Source organism: Elephas maximus, chromosome 27, assembly GCF_024166365.1.
Source record: "Elephas maximus indicus isolate mEleMax1 chromosome 27, mEleMax1 primary haplotype, whole genome shotgun sequence".
NCBI classification, from domain to species: domain Eukaryota; kingdom Metazoa; phylum Chordata; class Mammalia; order Proboscidea; family Elephantidae; genus Elephas; species Elephas maximus.
Window position 1 is genome coordinate 12,466,959 of NC_064845.1, and position 24,026 is coordinate 12,490,984.

A 24,026-nucleotide genomic window follows, 5' to 3' on the forward strand; every position below is an offset into this window, starting at 1 on the left:
TGGGAGACCTGGAATTTTCCTCTTGGCATTGTAGAACCACTGGATATCTCTCGATCTGACAGTCATGTAGTAGAAGTGCTTTTTTTTTTTTTTAATTTAAAATTTTTTGAAGATCTGAAGAATGAACTGAAGAAAGGAAGGAAAGAGAGATGAATGGGTCCAACATTGCACCTGTCACTCACTTAGGTATTCAACACTTATTTGTCAGGAGCAGATAGTTTAGATAGCTTAGTGCTTTTCTACAAGGAGAATGCAATTTACTTTGGGGACACACACACACACACACACACACGCACACAGAGAGAGAGAGAGAGAGAGAGAGAGCTAAGTAGCAATCAGGAGTAGAAGAATCAGGGATTAGAAACTCCTCTGGTGCTTGTAATGAGCCCCCCTCAGGTGCTTCTGGATGGTTCCAGGAATAATGCAGAAAGCCATGGGTAGGATAGGGACCAGGTAGTGCGGCAGAACTCTGAGGGGAAGGCTGAAGGGGGTGGTGTAGGGTGCTATGCTTTCCTGTATAATGATTGTGACATATTCTGTGTACTACATAAGGGTTACACGAAGTGATTTATGTTTTCCTCAGATTCAGATGTTATGACAGTATATGCTTGGTAGTGAGTCTGACCGAGTGATAAAATGGTAACCCCAAATCAAACTGTTGCTGTTGAGTCGATTCCGACTCCTAGCGCCCCTATAGGACAGAGTAGAACTGCCTCATAGGGTTTCCAAGGCTGTAATCTTTATGGAAGCAGAATGCCACATCTCTCCAGCAGAGCAGCTGATGGGTTTTAATCACCGAGGTTTTGGTTAGCAGCTGAGGACTCCTTCAAAACGGTAACAGGAGATCAGAATTCAGGAAGAAGAGAAAAGGTAGCAGTTATAAGGGTAAACAGAGAAAGGAGAGAGTGGGTGAAGTTGGAGGGTATAAACAATAGGGAAATAAGAGCGCCAAAATACCGAATCAGTAAAAAAGGCGTTCGGAAATATTTTAGCTGTTTTGTACTTGTTTTTTTTATTATCCTTATGACTGAGTTATACCAAGTGACCTTGACAATCATATATTCCTTTTCAACAACCTGTGATTTTTAACATTTATTTCATAATTATTTAGCTAATTCTGCTAATACTCTATAGTAATATTAATTTTTTAATCTTGACATTTCAGAGTGTTCATAACAACCCTAGGAGAAGCAATGACATAATGCCAATAAAAGAAAGCCTTCTTTTGAAAGGCCAGAAATTGTTCTCTCTGAAATGGTAGGATAATAGTTGGGGGTCCATTACTTTGGAATTCAAGCTGCCCTTTGGGGAAGGGTTTTTTTTTTTTTTTTAAATACACATTAAAAACAAAACAAACTGTCAGACTGTGACACTATTATGGCCTATAATAAAATGTCAAAATAAATATTTGAAAATGTGACCATCAGGTAACTTTGATACATGTTGGCAACACTCAACCATTTAAAAATGTTTATTTTCAGAAGGGAGATTCTTCCAGAATCCACGCATTTTGGGGGTTCAGTTTTAAAGATTTTACATACAGTAGCTAATACAGTCATACCACTCTAGTTTTCCAAGAGGGTTTTTTTCTTTTCCTCAATTACCCATTTACCTGACAGTCTAGCAGCCGCTCCTCACCTTATTTCCTCTGAACTCATTTGTACCTTTTATAACAAAGTCTACTTCATCCGTAAACATAGTAAACAGTGCCCCGGAGCAACAGTGGTGAGAGAAGATAGTGTGGAGCCGGTGGTTTTTTTCTTATGAGCTACTATGACATAGCGTAGACTCTAGAAGTAGACTGTCTGGATTTAATCCCGGCTCTGTGCCTTCCTATTTGATTTTGGGTAAGTTACTTAATTTTTCTGGGCCTCAATTTTCTCATCTGAAATGTTAAGGGCAGCAGTTCGAATCCACCAGGTGCTCCTTGGAAACCCTGTGGGGCAGCCCTACTCTATTCTATAGGGTCGCTATGAGTCAGAATTGACTCAACAGGAACAGGTTTGGTGTTTTTTTTCTTTTTTTTTTAATGGTAGTACCTACCCCATAAGAGTGTTATGTGTTATACAGATTTTAAAAAAAGATAGATAGCAGTACTATCTGGAGTATATCAGGTATTCAGTCAATATTAGCTCATTTGTATGGGAGCAACAGCCCCATTCTTCAGGGAAACATTTCATCCCCCCACTTCATGGTTTAAAGTACATGGTTTAAATAGTTTAGTAAGTTTTATCTTTTTTAGACCTCTTACCTCCCTGACCATATTTGGTTTATCCAGACTTGGCACTTGTCCCAAGGTGGGCTAGTCCTAGGATTCATACCTTTGTTGCCCAAAATAACATGATTAGGAACGTCTCCTTAATTCTCATTGAAGCTGGGCCAATTAGAATTCTTTCCTGAGAATATGTTGAGCAGGAGCTCAGTAAAGAGCAGAAGCTGGGAGGCAAGAGCCCACAGAGTGTTGGGTGGCCATGTTCCTAGCCCTGGAGGAGTCCAGTCTGAAAGAATGAGGTCAGCACACAGAGAAAATCAGAGAGTTCTAGCAATGTTCAGTTCTTAGTTACCATTTTCCCCTGAGACCCAGCTGTAGCTTTGTTCTTCCTATTCTTACAGGTGCCCATCAGTGAATTCCTCTAAGGTTGTTGGGTTACTTTCACTTATCTCTTTGTTTGGGTCTCTTTAGAAGAAGGCCCTGATGTAAGATTGAAGTGCGAATGATTTATTCTGGAGGTGGTGCTAGGAAACGTGTAGGGGAGTGGGAAGTTGAGGCAGGAAAGAGTAGGCAGCCGATAAGTTACCACTGTGGGCAGCTGAGCGCACCCTGCTGAGAAGCATGGGAACTGGTGTAAAACATGTAACTTAGAGTTATCCCACCCAAAGGGAGAGAGCTGTGGTATTTATACACCAGCTTTTATCAGTCATTGGGTGAGGGTTGTTCCCAGTGTACATTAATTCATCACCCCTTGGGGCCTGTCAGTGCTGCAGGCAGAGAAGGTCAAGGGGTTAATGAATATTCTCAGACAAACCTTTAAACAGTTGGAAATCAGGCCAGTGTGCTTGGAAGAGTTAAGAGATGTGGGTAGGGCACCTACAAACAGCCTCTGCTACAACCTACACCTTAAAGTCCTGACTGCTGCAGTGTAGACATGATTGTAGGATGGCCTCAGGCCTCAAAGTCCTTGTACTTGCCAGGTAGAAGCCAAAGGCATGATCCTCTCTATTCTTGTCTTAGTTATCTAGTGCTGCTGTAACAGAAATACCACAAATGGATGCCTTTAGCAAAGAAATTTATTTTCTCACAGTCTAATAGGCTACAAGTCCAAATTCAGGGCGTCAGCTCCAGGGGAAGGCTTTCTCTCTCTGTCGGTTCTGGAAAAACGTCCTTCTCTTTAATCTTTCCCTGGACTAGGAGCTTCTTCGTGCAGGAATCCTGGGTCCAAAGGATGTGCTCTACTTCTAGCGCTGCTTTCTTGGTGGTATGAGGTTCCCCCTGTTTCTCTGCTTTCTTTTATATCTCAAAAGAGATTGGCTCAAGACACAATCCAATCTTATAGATTGAGTCCTGCCTCATTAACATAGCTGCTGTCTATCCCACCTCATTAACATCACAAAGTTATAATTTACAACACATAGGAAAATCACATCAGATGGCAAAATGGTGGACAATTACACAATACTGGGAATCACGGCCTAGCCAAACTGATACATGTATTTTTTGGGGTCACAATACAATCCATGACAACTGTCTTCACAAACTTAATTTTTTTCCATGTCCTTCTGTACATACTCTTCTATGTTAAGAGTTGGAAGTTATTAAAACAGTCCCCGACAACTGTTTTTAGGTTTTCGTCATAGTTAGTTGGAATTGAGAATGTTTTTCTTTCACGATTTCACACGGAGAGTTTTTCTGCCCCTCTGCCCCAGAGGGCTGGGCTCCACTGCCTGCACTGACTTTGCAAATAAGATAGCAATACAAGGCGGATGGTATAATGATGATTTACAAATAGATGTGACAGTAATAACTGTAAGTTGGATGCAGATAAAGAGTATTCTCTCTGAGAGGGCCTACTACCTGGGGTAAAGACTATCCAGTGTTTGCTAGGAAGTTGCTTAATTGCTTTTTTATCAGTGTGTTGTTATGGAGGAAAAGTACACGTTTTTATGTGACTTGATATTTAGAGAAAGGCATTTTTGTAATTACATACTATAATTGAGAGATTGTATTATCCTTCTTTGGTAAATCACCATAATTACTTAATTTAGTTATATACTTGAATTTTAAAATCTGGTGCTATTTGGCTTGAATACAAATTAAAAAATGGGTGATGTCTGCATATATATATATATTTTTTAAATTTTTTAATTTTTACCATCACTGCAGACAAATGGCAGTTGATGGACGTGTACAATTAGAAATTTCAAGGCTTTTGGATCTGAATTTAGTTTGTGTTTATGACTCAGAGTAGGCAGTGCTGATAATCATTTAATTGCTGGAGTGTAATCATGGGGTGAATGTAATCCACTTGTTTAATTGCCTAGAGTTCTCACTGTAGTTATAGCTAATTGGTTCCCATTATGGTCCTCTTAGATCTCCAAGTCCTTCTTTGTAATCTCTCTTAGTCCGAAAGCTCATCTATATGTTGTACTTTGCTGGCTTACACGTTGCTGTGATGCTGGAAGCTATGCCACCAGTTTTTCAAATACCTTCAGGGTCACCCATGATGGACAGATTTCAGTGTAGCTTCCAGACTAAGACAGACTTGGAAGAAGGACCTGGCAATCTACTTCTGAAAAAAATCAGCCAGTGAAAACCTTATGGATAGCAGAACATTGTCTGATACAGTGCTGGAAGATGAGCCCCTCAGGTTGGAAGACTGGAAGACGCTCAACATACGACTGGGGAATAGCTGCTTCCTCAAAGTAGAGTTGACCTTAATGACTTGGATGGTTAAAGCTTTGGAAATCTTCATTTGCTGATGTGGCACAACTCAAAATGAGAACAGCTGAAACATCCATTAGTAATTGGAACGTGGAATGTACAAGTATAAATCAAGGAAAATTGGAAGCTGTCAGAAATGAAATGGGATGCTTGAAGATTCGGTATCTTTAAAGATCCTCGAAGTTGTTAGATTCCATCGAGTTGATTCCCGTTCATAACAACCCCATGTATAAACAGCACGAAACGCTGCCCATTTCTGCGCCATCCTCACAGTCCTTGCTATGTTTGAACCTGTTATTGCAGCCATTGTGTCAGTCCATCTCGTTGAGGATCTTTCTCTTTTTCACTGACCTTCTACCAAGCATGATGTCCTTTTCCAGGGACTGATTCCACCTAATAAAATGTCCAAAGTATGTGAGATGAAGTCTCACCATCCTTACTTCTAAAGAGCACCCTGGCTGCATTTCTTCCAAGACAGATTTGTTCATTCTTCTGTAAGTCCATGGTATATTCAATATTCTGTATTCTTTGACAACACTGTAATTCAAAGGTATTAATTCTTCCTCAGCTACATCTCTGGAGGGAGACAATGGATAAGCTCAGTATCATCAGTCATCAGGATAGGAGCCACTGCAGAACGGACTACTGCAGAACGGACTACTGCAGAACAGACCATCAATTGCTCATATACTAGTTCAAGCTGAAGATGAAGGAAGTTAAAACAAGTCCACAAGAGTCAGAGCACAACCTTGAGTATATCCCACCTGAATTTAAAGACCATCTCAAGAATAGATTTGATGCATTGAACACTAATGATCAAAGACTAAATGAGTTGTGGGATATCAAGAACATCATGCGTGAAGAAAAGGTCATTAAAAGGACAGGAAAGGAAGAAAAGACCAAAATGGATGTCAGAAGAGACTCTGAACTTGCTGTTGAACGTAGACCAGCTAAAACGAATGGAAGAAATGGTAAAGTAAAAGAACTGAAGATTTCAAAGGGCAGCTTGGCAAGACAAAGTAAAGTGTTATAATGAAATGTGCAAAGACCTAGAGTTAGAAACCAAAAAGGAAAAAAACATGCTGTGCATTTCTCATACTGAAAGATCTGAAGGAAAAATTCAGTTTTCGAGCTGCAGTATCGAAGGATCCTATGGGCAAAGTACTGAATGTTGCAGGAAACATCAAAGAAGATGGAAGGAATACATAGGGTTACTGCACCAAAAATAATTGGCCAACGTTCAACCATTTCAGGAGGTAGGATATGATTAAAAACCAATGGTACTGAAGGAAGAAGTCCAACCTGCACTGAAGGCATTGGTGAAAAACAAGGCTCCAGGAATTGAGGGAATACCAACTGAGATGTTTCGACAGACGGTTACAGCTCTTGAGGTGCTCACTCATCTATACCAAGAAAATTGGAAGACAGCTGCCTGACCAACTGACTGGAGAAGATCCATATACATGTCTATTCCAAAGAAAGGTGATCTAACCAAATGGGGACATAATTGAACAATATCATTAATGTCACACACAAGTCAAATTTTGCTGAAGATAATTCAAAAGCAGGTGCAGCAGTACATCGAGGGAACTGTGAGAAATTCAAGCCCGATTTAGAAGAGGATGTGGAATGAGGGATATCATTGCTGATGTCAGATGGATCTTGGCTAAAAGCAGAGAATATCAGAAAGATGTTTACCTGTACTTTATTGACTATGAAAAGTATTCACCTGTGTTGATCATAACAAATTATGGATAATGTTGCAAAGAATTGGAATTCCAGAAAGCTTAATTGTGCTCACGCAGAACCTGTACATAGACTAAGGGCAGTTGTTTGAACAGAATAAGAGGATACTGTGTGGTTTAAAATCAGGGAAGGTGTGTATCAGGGTTGTATCCTTTCATCATTCTTAATCTGTCTGCTGAGCAAATAATCTGAGAAGCTAGACTATATGAAGAAGAATTAGAGGAAGATTAATTAACAACCATATGCAGATAACACAGCCTTGCTTGCTGAAAAAGAGGACTTGAAGCACTTACTGATGAAGATCAAAGACTACAGTCTCCAGTATGGCTTACACCTCAGCATGAAAACAAAAACCCTCAAAACTGGACCAATAAGCAACATCATGATAAATGGAGAAAAGATTGAAGTTGTCAAGGATTTCATTTTACTTGGATCCACAATCAACGCCCGTGGAAGCAGCAGTCAAGAAATCAAAAGATGCATCGCGTTGGGTAAGTCTGCTGCAAAGGACCTCTTCAAAGTGTTCAAAAGCAAAGGTGTCACCTTGAGGACTGAAGTGCACCTGACTCAAGCCATGGCGTTTTCAATTGCCTCCTATGCATGTGAAGCTGGATGATGAATAAGGAAAACTGAAGATGAACTGATGTGTTTGAATTTGTGCTGGTGAAGAATATTGGATATACCACTGACTGCCAGAAGAATGAACAAATCTGTCTTAGAAGAAGTACAGCCAGAATGGTCCTTGGAAGCGAGGATGGCAAGACTTCATCTCACTTACTTTGGGCATGTTATTAGAAGGGACCAGTCCCTGGAAAAAGACAGCATGGTTGGTAATGTAGAGGGTCAGCAAAAAAGAGGAAGCCCCTCAGTGAGATGGACTGACACAATGGCTGCAACAATGGGATCAAACATAGCCATGATTGTGAGGCTGGCACAGGACCAGCAGTGTGTTGTTCTGTCATACACAGGGTCACTGAGTCGGAATTGACTCCACGGCACCTGACAACAATAACGGTCCTCTTAATAGAGACTGTGAAACAGTGGGATCAGAGAAATCTGAAGAAGAACATCAAGTCCACATCCTTTTCCTGGAGCCAAGACCTAGTAAGTACTCATCCGTTTTATTCTTCACCATCTTCATGACAAGTTAAGGGAGAAGAAGTCTCTAAAGATGGTGATTTATAAATCCTTTTCACTGTTTTGGGCCTATGAACATTTCTTAGCCAAAAAACCAAAAGTTTTTGTTTTTATTTTTTGTGGCTAATTAAAGTCCTTGTCTTATGCCTTGAAATTCTCTTGGGATTTTCCTGGCAGTACAAAGCAGCAGCTGGCTACAACCCACCATTTAATTCTTCTTCTTATACTGAAAGATTCAAGTCTTTCCTTCTAAATTTCTTTTCTCTTTCTTCAAAGTTCCAATTTAATTCAGACTTCTAAGCAAGGATCTCTGGTGATTCAATGGTTAAACCCTTGGCTGCTAACTGAAAGGTTCAGGTTTGGACCCACCAGCCACTCTGCAGACCTAACGATCTGCTTCCATAGAGAATACAGCCTAGGAAACCCTAGAGGGCAGTTGTACTTTGTCATATAAGGTGAATATGAGTCAGAATCATATTATTGTGATTATTATGAGGACTAAGTAAGTGAATATTTGTAACGTGTTTTGAACAGTCCTTGGTTCATACTAAGTAGTGTATGTGTTCCTTCAATAAAATAAATAACGTAGAAAAATTTGGATCAACAACTTTGGGTCACCAAACTGGAATCTCCTGTCAGTGTAGTGTCAAATCAGTGAGTGTTGTTTTTGTTAGATGTTGAAGGTGTGGCAGTCTGTTTCTCTAAAGATTACAGCTTTGGAAACCCTTTGGGACAGCTCTACTCTGTCCTATAGGGTCGCTGTGAGTTGGAATCCACTCAATGGCAATGGGTGGGTCATCAGAGATGGGCTCATGGCTCAGATTAGGAAACGATGTAGAGAGACTCATCAGGGTCAAGGTGAAGTTTGAGTGTAGGATGGAGGATTAAAGAAATTTAGTTACCTGTGAACATCTAGGTTTGAGGGGTGGAAGCAACTCCCAGGGGTATCATGACTGTGAGGCTGGTTGGAGGTGGATACAAATATGAGGTCGGAATTCGATCTTGGATCTTGGTGAAACTCTTAGATATCTGTTGTTGAAAGCATTGTCATATGTTCAGTACAGTGCTGGTTAATGTCTTTTCTTAGTTTAGTACCAGAATAACTGACATTTTTGTTTATTAATATTTGGTAATAACATTCAACTCTCAGCTTTATGTTTGTATAGCGTACTGCAACTTTATTTTTAAAATGGGAAGTCTTTTTTTAGAGAATTGATTTCCTTCTCCCTACATAATCTGTAAAAACAAAATTTGGCTGTGTGACTATATTTTATTTTTCTTAATTGACGATTATGCTACTTTCGACTAACAACTGGTAGAAAGAACACTTTTTCTGGAACGTTAGTGCCTATACATCGATTCTTGTTATCTTCAATACCCTATGTAAATTAACGCCTTTTATTTAAAAATTTGATGATAATAAGTACATCAAATGTATGGGTAAGTAATGGTTGCTGTTGCACCAGAGAAGCCACTAAATCTCAGTGGCTTAAGACAGTAACGTTTTGTTTTGATATTTTCTCTTTTATGGAGTGCCCATTTGGTGTCAATTCTAATAATTTTTTGCCTAAATCCAGATCATGAGGATTTTCTCATATATCTTCTTGAAGTTTTAGACTTCTATATTTTACATTTAAATTTATGATACATTTTGAGTTATTTTTTGTAATAAGCTGTGAAATTAAGGGGTTCTTTTTTTTTTCATATGAATGTTCAGCTGTTCCAATCTCATTTGTTGAGATGACTAGTCTTTATCCATTAAATTGCTTTGTACTTTTGTCAAAAGTTATTTGGCCATATATGTGTGTGTCTATATCTGGATTCTTGTGTTCCAGAGATCTCTTTGTTCACACCTTCACCAATTCCACAGTCTTGCTTCCTTAGCTTTAGAGTAAGTCTTAAAAGTTGGATAGTGTGATTCTTCCAACTTTAGTCTTCTTTTGAAAAATTGCTTAGTCTATTCTAGTTCCTTTGCTTTTGGCAGTCCATGGTATATTCGGTATTCTTTGCAAACACCATAACTCAAAGGCGTCAATTCTTCTTTGGTCTTCCTTGATCATTGTTCAGCTTTTGCCTCCTTGTGAGGTGTTTGAAAACACCATAGTTTATGTCAGGCGCACCTTAATCTTCAAGGCGACACCTTTACTTTTTAACACTTTAAAGAGGTCTTTTGCAGCAGATTTGCCCAATGCAACACATCATTTGATTTCCTGAGTGCCTTTTTATACTGGCTAGGAATTCTGGTACAATATTGAATAGGAGTGGTAAAAGTGGATATCCTTGCCTTCCCTCTCATCTAAGGGAAAAACATTAAATATTTCAAGTATGATGTTAGCTGTAGATTTTTTCTAGGTGGCCTTTATCAAGTTGAGTTCTTTTTCAGTCATTTACTGAGAGTTATAACCATGAATTGAATTTGAATATTGCCAAATGCTTCTCCTACATCAATTGATAGTATCAGGTCTTTTTAAAAAAAATTTTTTAGACTGTTCATACAGTGGATAAGGAGCCCTGGTGGTGCAGTGGTAAGTGCTCAGCTGCTAACCAAAAGGTTGGTGGTTAGAACCCACCAGCTGCTCCATGGGAGAAAGATGTGGCAGCCTGCTTCCGTAAAGAGTACAGCCTAGTAACCCCTATGGGGCAGTTCTACTCTGTTTTATAGGGTCACTATGAATCAGAATTGACTCAACAGTTGCAGGTTTGGGTTTTTAATACAGTGGTTTACAGTGATAGATTTTAGAATATTGAACCAACTTTGCATTCCCAGAATGAGCTCTGTTTGATCATGGCTTGTTATTCTTTTTATATTGTTGGACTTGGTTTGAAAATATTTTACCAAGAATTTTTGTATCTGTTCATGAGGGTTATTGGCATGTAGTTTTAATTTCTTGCACTCTCTTTGCCTTTTTTTTTTTTTTTGCAGGGGGGTGAGGTAATTCTGAATGTCCTAAAGTGAATTACTACTTACTTCTCATACATCTGCCACAGTTGGCCAATTATGTTAGAAATTAGATTGTTGGTTATGGAACAGAATACAGCCAACTTAATCATTGAATCATTAGCTTACAACCTTAGAATGCAATGAGCAAAATAAAGGCATCATCACCCAGTGAAGAAGGAGAAGCTCCTAAATTCTCAGACCTCTTTAGTAATTACTATCTTGCCTACATGTGATTATTAATTTAATACTTGGATTGGAAACATGAATGCCAGGGGCTCCCGGAACGCTGGATGTATCCCAAATTCTGCTGAGGAATTTTTCTAGTGGATCTTGAGGCTGCCCCCATATTCAAGCCTGAGAATCTCTGAGATCTCAAGTAACTGGACAGATAAGAGAGAACCAGCAATGCTCCTTTCTGCACCCTCATGTGCTTCCCTGACAATCACCCAGGATAATTTCTTCCTTGTAGTCTCAAACAGTCCGATTAATATAGCCTTGGAGAAGGGACCAGTAGACAGAGAAAAGCAACCCCAGTACTAGAAAAGAAGATATTTATGGGACTGGAGCCTTGGTGGCACAGTAGTTAAGAACTCGCCTGCTCACCAGAAGGTTGGCAGTTCATATCCAGCAGCTGCTCCTTGGAAACCCTATGGGGCAGCTCTACTCTGTCCTGTAGGGTCACTATGAGTCAAAATCAACCCAATGGCAGTGAGTTTTTATGGGATTAAATTACTCTCTTGCTTTTCACTCCTTCCAAAAACTAGCCACCATTTATGCTTTTTAAATTAAAAATTATCTCCTTCTGTATATTGGATTCCAGGGTGTAGGGCTGAGTTAATCATACTCCTCAGATCATAGTATATTATCATGCAAGACCCACTTTTTGTAAATTTTTACCTTCTTTTTTCAGAACTCAGTATGTCCTTAAATATATGTGTAGTATTGTAAAATATGTCACAATTTTGTGGGTGATTTTGAGACAGCAAAGTTGTCATGTCTAATAAGTGACCCACATATGTTTCTGGAGCCCAGAAGAGAGTTCATGACTGATAAAAAGACATAGGGGTCATCAGCATCTTGGTGGAACTGAGTGTGAAACAGACCAGTGCTGTGCTAGACCCTGGGGAACCCCAACATTTAAGGGGTAGACAGAGAGAGAGGAGAGCTTGGAGGACACTTAGAAGGAACAGGCAGAGAGGAGATGGAAAGAAGGAAAAACTAGACAACACATGAGAAAGTTTCCAAGGTCAGCTGCATCCAGTACTGCAGAAAGGCCACGTATTGAGAATTGCTGTTTTCATACAGTGATTTCAAATGGTTCAATGTGAAGGACTGAAGAATAGCCCTGGGATTTACAGATAGGCAATGATTACCGAGAGTGGTTTCAAGGGCTTGTTGAGGACTGAGGCAAGACTGCAGAGGGTGGGGAAGGGTTGGCAAGCAGAGCTGTATGGCAACAGCCAGTAGAGAAAACTGTCCTGTCAAGGAATGCAAGAATGAGCACCATGGTTAAAACCAGGAGAATTGGGGATAATTGTCTTCAGAGAGGAAGGAGGCATTGATGGATAGAGAGGTTAAAGGTGTGAAAGAGGACATATTTTGTGGAGCAAGCAAGGCCAAGACTCAGCCCCCCTACTTCAAGCAAAGCACTTTAGTTTTGATTTCTTCTCTATTTTGGGCTTCTGTGTATTACTTAAGATGAAGAGAGATTTCTAGAAAATCCTTGAAAACCACTGAATTAAATGTTCCAGCTCTAAAAATCTGTTAATTGTGAGATACACCTCTTCACGGAGTAATTTAAAATAATAGCTTCAGTGAATACATGCAGATAATCTTAGTTTATTTAATGTCATGTTTTTAAAGGACCTTAATCGGCAGGAATAACTATTATAGCTGTAATTACTTGCATTTCAGTTCCTTGTTAGCACTTATAAATGAGGTATGTGTGAATTTCAGCCTTTAAATTTTGTCTTGCATTTAGAAAAAGAATTTTTTCTCAGCACTGAACTACCTGTGGAGATTTTTACACAAAAATGAGATTTTAATACTCCTTTATTTTTTGGAAACATGTATTAGTTTAATAAAAATATGCTTATAGCTCTCTGCTTAAGTAAAGACAATACTTTTTTGAAAAGCACATGTATTATTTGTTGTCGTAAAAGAAATTCATGTTGGCTGGGAGAATTTGAAAAATACATAAATGTGTCAAGAAAAAAGTTAAAATCACATAATAACCCACCACCTGGAGCTGTTATTTAATATTTTTCATTCTTTTAAATATGGAATATTTCAAAAATATAACAAGCATTCATTTATGCACACTCAGTTTTGTTTGATACATTCTACCTTTATTAAGTTTACTTAAGAAAAAAATTTAAAAGAAAAAATATGAAGGCTGCTCCCCCTTCTTTTTCCTTTTCCTCCCCAGAGGTAACCACTATCTTGAAGTTGGTGTACATCCTTCCTGTCCGTGTTTTTATATTTTTACCATGTAACTATTCATTATCATTGCCCGGAAGTGTCACTAGCAGATGCAAGACCTGCCTCAGCCAAAGCCCCCAATAAGGACGTCTCAGTGGAGGCACCTGGGAAGTGCCTCAGCCAGCCCTTGATAAAGAGGACTCCAAATGCAGAGATCTGGCCTAGAAATGCAGATATGCATATAAGCATGACTGGTAGGGCTGAGACTGGGAGGGTCCTGAGTCTTTGGGTGCAGCTCCCTTCAGAAAACCATAAGGAAGTCTGTGTGGAGAGGCCAACTTCACCCCTTGAGGCCTGCCAGACAAAGCTTTGCAGTTGCCTATGGTTGGGCCTTAAAACTCACACATAGGATTTGGACCTGGAGCTGGACTCCTCAATATGTAAGTGTTTGTTTTACTTTCTTGGGACTGCCAAACCATTTTCCAAAATGGCTGCATCAGCAATGTGTGAGGGCTCCAATTTTTTCACATCCTCGCCAACATTTGTTATTGTCTGTCTTCTTGATTATAGCCATCCGTATGACATGGTGTCTCAATGCGGTTTTGATTGGCATATCCCTAATGACTAATGACGTTAAACAGCATTTTTTGCCCATTTTTAAATAGGATTACTTGTTTTCATTGTTGAGTTGTAAAAGTTCTTACTTACTCTGAATACCAGACTCTTAACAGATATATGCTTTTCAAATATTTTCACCCATTATGTGAATTCTCTTTTCACTTTCTTGATAGTGTCCTTTGAAGGACAATTTTTAAAATTTTGATAAAATCCAGTTTATCTATACTTTATTTGGTTACTCTGTTTTAGGTGTTGTTTCTAAGAAACCATTGCCTAATCCAAGATTGCAAAGATTTATGGCTGTGTTTTCTTCTAAGAATTTTATAGCTTAAACTCTTACATTTAAGCTTTGGGTTCATTTTGAGTTAATTTTTGTACTTGGAGTAAGGTAGGGGTCAGACTTCATTCTTTTGCGTTTTGATATCCAGTGGTATAAGCACTGTTTGTTGACAAAGCCATTCTTTCCCCATTGAATTGTCTTGGTGCCACTGTCAAAAATCAATTGACCATAAATATAAGGGTTTATTCTGGACTACTAATTCTATTCCATCAGTCTGTGTGGACTACACAGAGATTTATGTATCATTATTCTAGTACCAAACATTCTTGATTATTATAGCTTTGTAGTAAGTTTTGAAATCAAGAAGTGTGAGTCCTACAATTTTGTTCTTTTTTTCCTTCCTTTTTTTATTGTACTTTAGTTGAAGATTTACACAGCAAATTAGTTTCTTATTAAACAATTAGTACACATATTGTTTTGTGGCACTGGTTGTCAACCTCATGACATATCAACACTTTCCCCTTCTCGACCTCGGGTTCCCCATTACCAGTTTCCTGTCCTCTCCTACCTTCTCGTCCTTGCTCCTGGCCTGGTGTGCCCATTTAGTCTCGTTTTGTTTTATGGGCCTGTCTAATCTTTGGGTGAAGGGTGAATCTCAGGAGTGACTTCATCACTGAGCTAAAAAGGCCATACTCTTGGGGTTTCTTCAGTGTCTGTCAGACCAGTAAATTTTTTTTTTTGTGAGTTAGAATTTTGTTGTACATTTTTCTCCTGCTCTTTCTGGGACCCTCTACTGGGATCCCTGCTAGAGAGCAATTGGTGGTGGTAGCCAGGCACCATCTAGTTGTGTTGGACTCAGTCTGGTGGAAGCTGTGGTAGTTGTAGCCCATTACACCTTTGGACTAATCTTTCCCTTGTGTCCATGGTTTTCTTCATTTTTCCTTGCTCCAGACAGAATCAACTTTGTTCTTTTTTTTAAAGATTGTTTTGGCTATTCTGCATCCTATGCATTTCCATATGGATTTTAGGATCAGCTTGTCGATTTCTGCAAAAAAGCCAGCTGTATTGAATCTGTGGGTTAATTTGGGGAGTATTGTCGTTGTGATAGGTAGAAAAAATGTCCACATCCTAGTCTCTGGAATCTGTGAAGCTGTTATATGGCAAAGGAGAATTAAGGTAGCAGATAGAATTGAGGTTGCTAATTAGCTGGCCTTAAGATAGGGGAATTATCTGGAATTATCTAGAATTATTTTGGTGGGTTCAGTGTAATGACTCCCCCCCAAAACAACACGAAAAGCCTATTACCATTGAATCTATTCTGACTCATGGCAACCCCATGTGCTACAGCGTAGAACTTCTCCATAGGGTTTTCTTGGCTGTAATCTTCATGAGAGCAGTTCACCAGGCTTTTCTTATATGGAGCTGCTGGGTGGGTTTGAACTGCCAACCTTTAGGTTAGCAGCTGATCACAAACCACCTATGCCATCCAGGCTCCAACAAACATCCTTGAATGCAGAAGAGACAGGGATAGAAAAATTAGCATCAGAATAATGTACTATGAGAAAGACTCAACTGACCATTGCTGGCTTTGAAGTTGGAAGAGAGCCACAGCCAAGGAATGTGGGCTGTGTCTAGAAGCTGGAAAAGCTGAAGAAATGGATTTTCCCCTAGAGCCTCTAGTAACAAATGCAGCCCTGCTGACACTTTTATTTTAGCCCAGTGAGAATCATTTCAGACTACTTAGGAACTGTAAGATAAACTTGTCATTTTAAGCCACTAAATTTGTGGTAATTTGTTACAACAACAATAGAAACTAACCCAGCCGTCTTAACAATATTAAGCCTTCCAATCCATGAGCATGAGATGCCTTTCCATTAATTATGTAGGTCTTTTTAAATTTCTTTCAATGATGTAGTTTTCAGTGTATGCCATGCACTTCTTCTGTTAAATTTATTCCTAAATATTTTATTCTTTTTTGGTGCTATTTTGAATAGAATGTCTTAACTTGTTCATTGCAGATGTTTAGAAATATGATTGATTTTTGTATATTGCTCTTTTATCCTGCAACCTTGCTGAACTTTTGTATTAGCTCTAATTGGGGTGTGTGTGTGTGTGTGTGTATTAGGATTTTCTATATAAAAGATCATGCCATCTGCAAATACCGATAATTTTACTTTTTCCTTTCCAGTACAGGTGCCTTTCATTTCTTTTCCTGCCTAACCTGAGTAGAAGCTGTAGTACAATGTTAAATATACAAGTGGTGAGAGCATACATCCTTGTCTTGGTACTATTTGTACTGAGAAAACTTTCAGTCTTTTTCCGTTAAGTCCAATGTTAGGATTTTTTACATTTGTCCTTTAGCAGGTTGAAAAAGTTTCCTTCTATTCCTAGCTTGTTGAGTGTTTTTACCATGAAAAAGTGTTGGATTTTGTTAAATGCTTTTTCTGCATCTGTTGAGATGATTATGTGGTTTTAATTTTTTTGTCTATTTTATAGCATATTTTACTGATTGATTTTCATATTTTGAACCAACCTTGCATTCCTGAGATAAGTCCTACTTGGTTATTGGTGTGTAATCCTTCTTATATATATGTTACTGGATTTGAGCTGCTGGTATTTTGTTGAAGATTTTATCCTTCCATATTCATAAGGGATATTGGTCTGTAGTTTTCATTTCTTGTGATGTCTTTGTCTGGTTTTGATATCAGGTTAATAACTGGCCTCATAGAATGATTTGGGAAGTGTTCTACCTCTTCTGTTTTTTGAAACAGTTTATGAAGGATTGGCATTTTTTAAATGTTTTGGCAGAATTCACCATTGAGACCATCTGATCCTGGACTTCTCTTTACGAAAAGTTGTTTGAATAATGGTTCACTCTCTTGTTATAGTTTTATTCAGATTTTGTATTTTTTATTCAACCAATCTTGGCAATTTATGTATTTCTAGTTTTTTTTTAGGGACTTATCCATTTCATGTAGGTTCTCTAATTTGTTAGTGTATGTGATAGTTAAGGTTATGTGTTAACTTGGCTTTTCAGCAGTTTGGAAGATATTATCTGATCATCTTCCATTTTCTTATCTGATGTGAGCAGCCAACCTGTTGAAAGGGACATTTTCTTGGGGGTGTGGCCTGCATCCAGTATATACAGATGTTCTGGCAAAGGTCACCATCTCTGGATCCTGCATCCAACTCATCATCCTCTTATCTCTGGTTTTTGGAACGTGAGCCAGCAGCCTACCACTTGACTGCAGAGTTTGGGATTCTCCAGCTTCTGAAGCTCTGGGAGCCAGCAGCCTTCCATCTGACTTTGGGTTCGTCAGCCCTTGCAACCATATGAGTCAGCGGAAGCCTCCAGCCTGATGCCTAACCCACAGATTTTGGGACTTGCCAGCTTCTTTAGCTACGTAAGCCATTTTCTTAAAAGAAATCTCTGTCTTTTATTCTCTAAATTGTTATCAAAACCTCAGTCTTGTGATACGGGGCCAGGATGGCGGAATAGCCAGACGCTTCCTGCAATCCCTCTCACAACAAAGAACTGATTATATTTATGACAATCTAGGAGCCCTGAACATCAAAGGCAAAGTTAGAAAATGGACTGAGCAACAGGGGGTGGGAGAGACGGTTCAGAAGCAGAGAGGAGTTACCAGACCTGAATCGCTGGGAGCCCTCAGGCACCACTCCTAGGAGTGGCTGCAATGAGCTGGCGGTAGTGTTCAGCAGCAATTTCCTCAGGGAGAAGCAGCCAGCCACACAGCCTGAAGGGCCACACCAGCCCAGGGGCAAGGACTAGAAGGCAGGAGGGGACAGGAACGCTGGTAATAGGGACCCCAAGGTCAAGAAGGGAGAGTGTTGACATGTCGTGGGGTTGGTAACCAATGTCACAAAACAATATGTGTACTAATTTTTTAATGAGAAGCTAGTTCTGTAAACCTTTATCTAAAGTACAATAATAAATAAATAAAAAAGATATGCTCCTTGCTGTAAACATTGGGCCTGGATTCAACATTTCATGTATTTGTACATGCTTTGCATTATGAAATGCTGCTTATAGCTCCATAGACACATTCACACTCCCTCAGAGGCCGAATTACTGGGCTAAGAGCTATGGAGACCATGATCTCAGAACATCTAGCTTGACTGGTATAACATAGTTTATAAAGAAAATATTCTACATTCTACTTTGGTAAGTAGCTCCTGGGGTCTAAAAAGCCTGTCTTGTTGTTAGGTGCCGTTGAGTCGGTTCTGACTCATAGCGATCCTATCTATGCACAACAGAACGAAACGCTGCCCGACCCTGCCTCATCCTCACAGTTGTTGCTATGCTTGATCCCATTGTTGCAGCCTCTATATTAGTCCGTCTTGTTGAGAGTCTTCCTCTTTTTCGCTGACCCTCTACCAAGCATGATGTCCTTCTCCAGGGACTGATCCCCCCTGACAATATGTCCAAAGCATATGAGAAACAGTCTTGCCATCCTTACTTCCAAAAGCCTGTGAGCGGCCATCTAAGACACTCCACTGGTCTCACCCCTTTGGGAGCAAGGGAGAGTGAAGAAAACTAAAGACACAAGGGAAAGATTAGTACAAAAGACTAATGAACCACAACTACCATGGCCTCCACCACACCGAGTCCAGTACAGCTAGATGGTGCCCTGGCTACCACCACTGTCTGCTCTGACAGGAATCACAATAGAGGGTCCTGGACAGAGCTGGAGAAAAATGTAGAACAAAATTCTAACTCACAAGAAAACACCATACTTAACTGGCCTGACAGATTGGAGAAACTGTGAGTGTCCGGGCACCCTTTTAGCTCAGTAATGAAGTCACTCCTGAAGTCATCCTTCAGCCAAAGATTAGACAGGCCCATAAAACAAAATGAGGCTAAAGGGGCACACCGGCACAGGGACAAGAACAAGAAGGCAGGAGGGGATAGGAAAGCTGGTAATAGGGAACCCAAGTTCGAGAGGGGAGTGTGTTGACATGTCGTGGGGTTGGTAACCAATATCATAAATCAATATGTGTACTGTTTAATGAGAAGGTAGTTCTGTAAACCTTCATCTAAAGTACAATTAAAAAAAAAGATGCTGCTTATATTTGCAAGAACTTTTTAATTGTTGATCTCATTGGTGTTAAGGCATGGTGATACATATGTCTATGCAACATGAGAGATATATTATGTTTTTTGAGATATATCTCAAATGCCCAATGTAAATACATGACTGTCATTAGTGCAGGGAACCATGTTTAATGTTTAAATCATGTGCCTTTCTAGAAGAAGCATGACTTGAGTGCTAACAAAAGTGAGTATACCAGCGGCCTGGGTTGTCAGGTAAAATACAGGATGCCCAACTAAATTTGAATTTCAGATGAACAGTGAAAAAGAAATTAGCATATGTCCCCAATACTACTTTTGTGTGTGTGCGTGTAAGAATGTTTCAAATGGAGCCCTGGTTGCACAGTGGTTAAGAGCTCAGCTGCTAACCAAAAGATTGGCAGTTCAAATCTACCAGGCATTCCTTGGAAACCCCATGGGGCAGTTATACTCCATCTGTAGGGTTGCTGTGGATTAGAAACAACTTGATGGCACCTAACAACAGCATGTTTCAGATATTGCTTTTTTTTTTTTCCTTTGAATAATTCAAATTTAACCAGGTGTCCTGTATTTTTATTGACTAACGCTGAAAGCCCTAGCTGCAGCCTAGGAGCAGGTGGGCTCTATAATCTGTGTTCAAGGTGTGACTAGTTTCTTTCAGCAGCTGAGAATATTACTTTATGGCTCTTGAATATGTCCTCCGATCCTCTTTACCCTCTGTAGGAAGTATGTGTTAAGAAAAAACTTAAAGCTGTTTATGTATCAACTCTTTCTAACTACCTGCTTAAAGGCAGCAGGTATCTGTGAGCAGAGAACATTTTCATGGTGCCAGGCTTACATATGGAGTCTTTGAGGCTAAGGCTTTAAGAGATTGTCGTAATTCAGAATGACGTTACCATAGAATACGCCCCAATTATGGATCTCCCAGGCATGTCTTAATGTATTCCAAATTGATCTAGTTTTTTCCTTCTCCATACCTGTTTGTCCTCTACGTATGTTAATGTCACTGATACACCACCCAGTCACCTAAGCCAGTCACTGGAGCATAAGGAGGGCTTCCCCTTTCTCCTCCACATCCAATCAGATTGAAGCCCTGTGAATTTCCTCCTCTCCCCATTCCTTGGCTACTGCTTTAGTTGAGGCTCACCTTGCCTAACTGTCCTGCCTCCAGCTCAGTCTCTTCACTCTTCTGAAGTGGAGAACATCATGGGCCTGATCAGGACACCCTTTAACTTCTCTGGATTTAGTGGAACAAGTCCATAGTCTAACAGTTCCTTTGGATACTTCAAATAATTAAGGCCAGATAGAAAAAGATCAAGATACAGGCAGTTCTCACAACTGGTTTCACCATTATTCCTAGGTTCTTTTATGCATAGCTTTGCTCCTGTCACTGAATATCACATTGCTCACTCTTTCCAGAAAATGCACCAAGACTGCTATTACCCCTGGGTTCTCCCAGCTTTCCTCATCCCATTAATTCTCATCAACACAACAGCGATTGTTTTTTGATTCATTTCTCAGCAACATTTTACCCGCCTCCAGCAACTATACACAAACACATGAACACAAACATGCAGAAAGGCAGACAAACACAGAGACACGCGCATGCACACATTTTACCCATTCTATATTGCTAAAGGCTATTTAATGCTCTACACAGAATCATCCCAATATAGAGCTTAATATGCTTTTCAGTCTAAATAAATGGTAGTTGTTGGCATATAGATTTAATTACGTCCCCTCAGGTCTGATTCGCCTCCTTGATTATATAGAGGATCACTTGTTCTCAAACAGATGGTTTTTATTCTCTTAAAATTTACTTTGTTTCCTTTTCAGTTAACACCAATAAGTTAGTTCTCTTTCTCTCTTTTTTTTTAAGGCACTCTAGGGAGATGAAAGTTTGATAGCCAATACCTGAGAGCTGAATGTATTTTATTTTAATAGACTCAGAATTATTACATTGCAGTGGGATGCAAAGATCCGTCTCCTGTCTATACCCAGTGAAGCAAATATTATTGGGTGAATTACTTCAACAAAAGAAACTTGTCTCCAAAGATTTAGCCTCACTATCTCCCAAACTCCTCAAGATTCTTTTATTAATATTTCCTAACACTTGTGAAGGGAACATTTTCTTTTATGATGTCTCCAGACACCACTTCCAAGATGCTATATCATTATATTGTCAATTAGATACTTTTTCAAGGATAGTTTTTCAATTTCTTAGTTTTAATTTCTTCTCCAGTTTCACATACCCTTATACAGATGAGGAGCTCTGGTGGCACAGTGGTTAAGGGATCAGCTGCTTCTTTTGGTCAGAAGTTCAAGTCTACCAGCTGTTCCTTGGAAACCCAATGGGGCAGTTCTACTCTGTCCTATTGGGTTGGTATGAGTTGGAACTGACTCGATGGCAATGGGTTTTTACAGATGAATCTGCTTCAGCCCCTAGTATTTCTTTCTGCTTGGTAGTTGTGTACATTAACTAGTTCTTGTGAAATCCCAGCTGTCAAATATTATAATTTTATCTTCTGTGGAAAGTACTAGCATTTGGAGGGTTAAGTTTAACTGTGGGTTGTCCGTGTGTGATGATAACAAAAGGTCTTAGGGACAAATCTGAGCAGCGGATGATATGGGAACATTGGATCTTGACACTGGAAAGGTTCGATGGGATGCAGAATAGTTGGCCCTGTATTGTTCAGACTAGAAGAAGTTCGTATGCACACGTGCGCACCCATAGCTACAAGCCAGAGATTTGCTTGAAGTGACTGGGTTTAAAGTGCAAATGGTAGCAAAAGTGAAAGTAGAAAAGTGAGCAGAAATGCTTGTTTTTAGGAGGGTATGTGAGGTGAGACATTTGTGAGTTCAACCATGACTCCACACAGACCTCGGGGTCTAAGGCATCTCCCTGGTGCTGACTAGTTCCCTGGTGGAGCAGCACGGCTTTTGTTCTACAAGGGTGCCCTGACCCTTTTTCTACATCTCAGAGACAGCTCTTGAAATTTAAGCATGTGAAGGGGTTGTTGACATCAGATGAGTTCTCAGCTCTAATTTATAATAGTTAAGTCATTACAGAGTCCAGTGCATGGATCAGCCCACCACAGCTCAGGCCCAGCTGTGTGCACCTGAGGGGCGTATGGAATGGAGATTAGACTTGGGAGCTGTCAGCATATGGCTTTAGTTGGTAGGATCCTCCTCTTTTCTTGGGAATTGGCTCTCTTTCAAGGCAAAACTGACCAATCCCCTGGTAGGACACAATTACCTTATCACAGTTCCACCCAGTCACCAGGGTGGGAGTTACAAGACCATGGCTAACAAGGCCACACATAAAAGTAACCAATCGCACTGCAGAGGTGATCAGTAAATATTTGGTGAATAATGAAAAAAAAAATCAATATTTCAAGAAGTAAATCTTACTTAGTCAACAATGTCAAAATCTTCGGGGAAGTCACCGGAAGCAAGTGAGGCAATTAGTAACCCACTGGTGTCCTAAGGAGCCATTTCAACGGCACAGTGGGGAAAGGAGCTGGGCCATAGTGGGATCGATAGATGGATGGTCCGTGAGGAAGTAGAGACAGCCAACAGGAACTACTATTAGAGTTTTAACAAAGATGACTCTGTTACTTGTCTAGGAAAGAAGAATATATGTGTCTACATGTACAGCATTTTTATCCGGTAAAACCTGTGAAAGTCAGAACCTGTGTAAGGCAGGAATCTGTCAGAGAAAGAAAACTCAAGTATTTTCCACTAAAACAAGCATTAGAAAAGTGGTAAGACTGCACGCTATCAAAGGTGGAAAGCTTGCAAGACCGGGAAAAACAACGCAGTCCCATCGAGTTCCGGCTCTCACAGCTTTCACTGTATATGCCATCTTATTTCATTTACTTTGTCCCATTTAAAGGAAAGAAGCTCCCCAATTTATATAAATCGTTGTAGTATTGAATCATTTGAGAATTACCGAATCATTCACATTTTAGCATGTTTTGAAAGAGATCTAAGTTCACCATTTTATTGTTTGCCTTATTGAGTGAGTAATTAAGAATCATTTGCAATTAGCAACTTAATTGTTTATATATCCTTGAGGAACTATTAATGGGATTTTAAAATCTAAACTATTTGTCTTCCTTTTTTTTTTTTTTTTTAATTAGATCGAGTATCCTTGCTTCCTCATCTTTCTCCCACCTTGTTTTCACTAACAATTTGTTTAATAATTTCTCACTTGTAAAGACAGGTCATTCTCAGGTAAAGTTTGGTTCAGCCCTTTTTCAAAGACTGCTGATTATGAATTATGTTTACCTACTTATGAAAATATTTATCATACTATACATTATTCTTTGCCATCTACCAAACTCTATACTACACCTGGTTGCACTTTTTAAAAAGCTTTTATTGAAGTATAATTTACAATGCTGTGAATTTTCTCACAATTATAGGTGTTTTAATCTGTGCCAGAAGAGCCCCTATTTTTGTTAAATCTCACATAAATTATTCTCTATTTTACCACTAACGAGACTTTTTTAGATAATCAGGTTACACAGGGATAGCCTTCCCCCCCTTCCCTTTATGTTTTTTTTTGCAAAGTAAATCCATTTAAAATTTTGGGTATATGTGCGTTTGTATTATTTATTTCTCTCAAATGAATCATTACTACCTGTAACTAGCTATATTTCCCCGAATGTGGTTGGACTACCTAAACTGGAGAAATTGGAAAGTATTACAAGACAATGAATTATTTTTACAGTAGTTTTATAAACAATAACCACAAAAAATCCCCTATGATATATTTTCAAATAGTGATTGAAGCAATGACTTTAGCCATGTTCCTCAAAGACTGGGTAGCTTTTGAAGGTGAAAAACACTT

The 24,026-nt window shown here is 39.4% G+C and overlaps 1 protein-coding gene across 16 annotated transcripts in view; it reads left to right on the forward strand.

Moving 5' to 3' along the window:
* Nucleotides 1-24,026, forward strand: part of NEK10 (NIMA related kinase 10) — a 243,915-nt gene that overhangs the window by 128,168 nt on the left and 91,721 nt on the right. The window contains exon 24 of one of the 16 annotated variants that reach the window (XM_049870760.1): nt 7,654-7,789. The exons of 12 other annotated variants lie outside the window; for them this stretch is intronic. In XM_049870760.1, coding sequence (XP_049726717.1) covers nt 7,654-7,789 — 136 coding nt within the window. Of the gene's footprint in view, nt 1-5,507; nt 7,790-17,119; nt 17,180-17,312; nt 17,487-24,026 lie in introns of those variants that run through there. 3 more of the 16 variants (XM_049870762.1, XM_049870763.1, XM_049870761.1) reach the window with 3 other exon arrangements.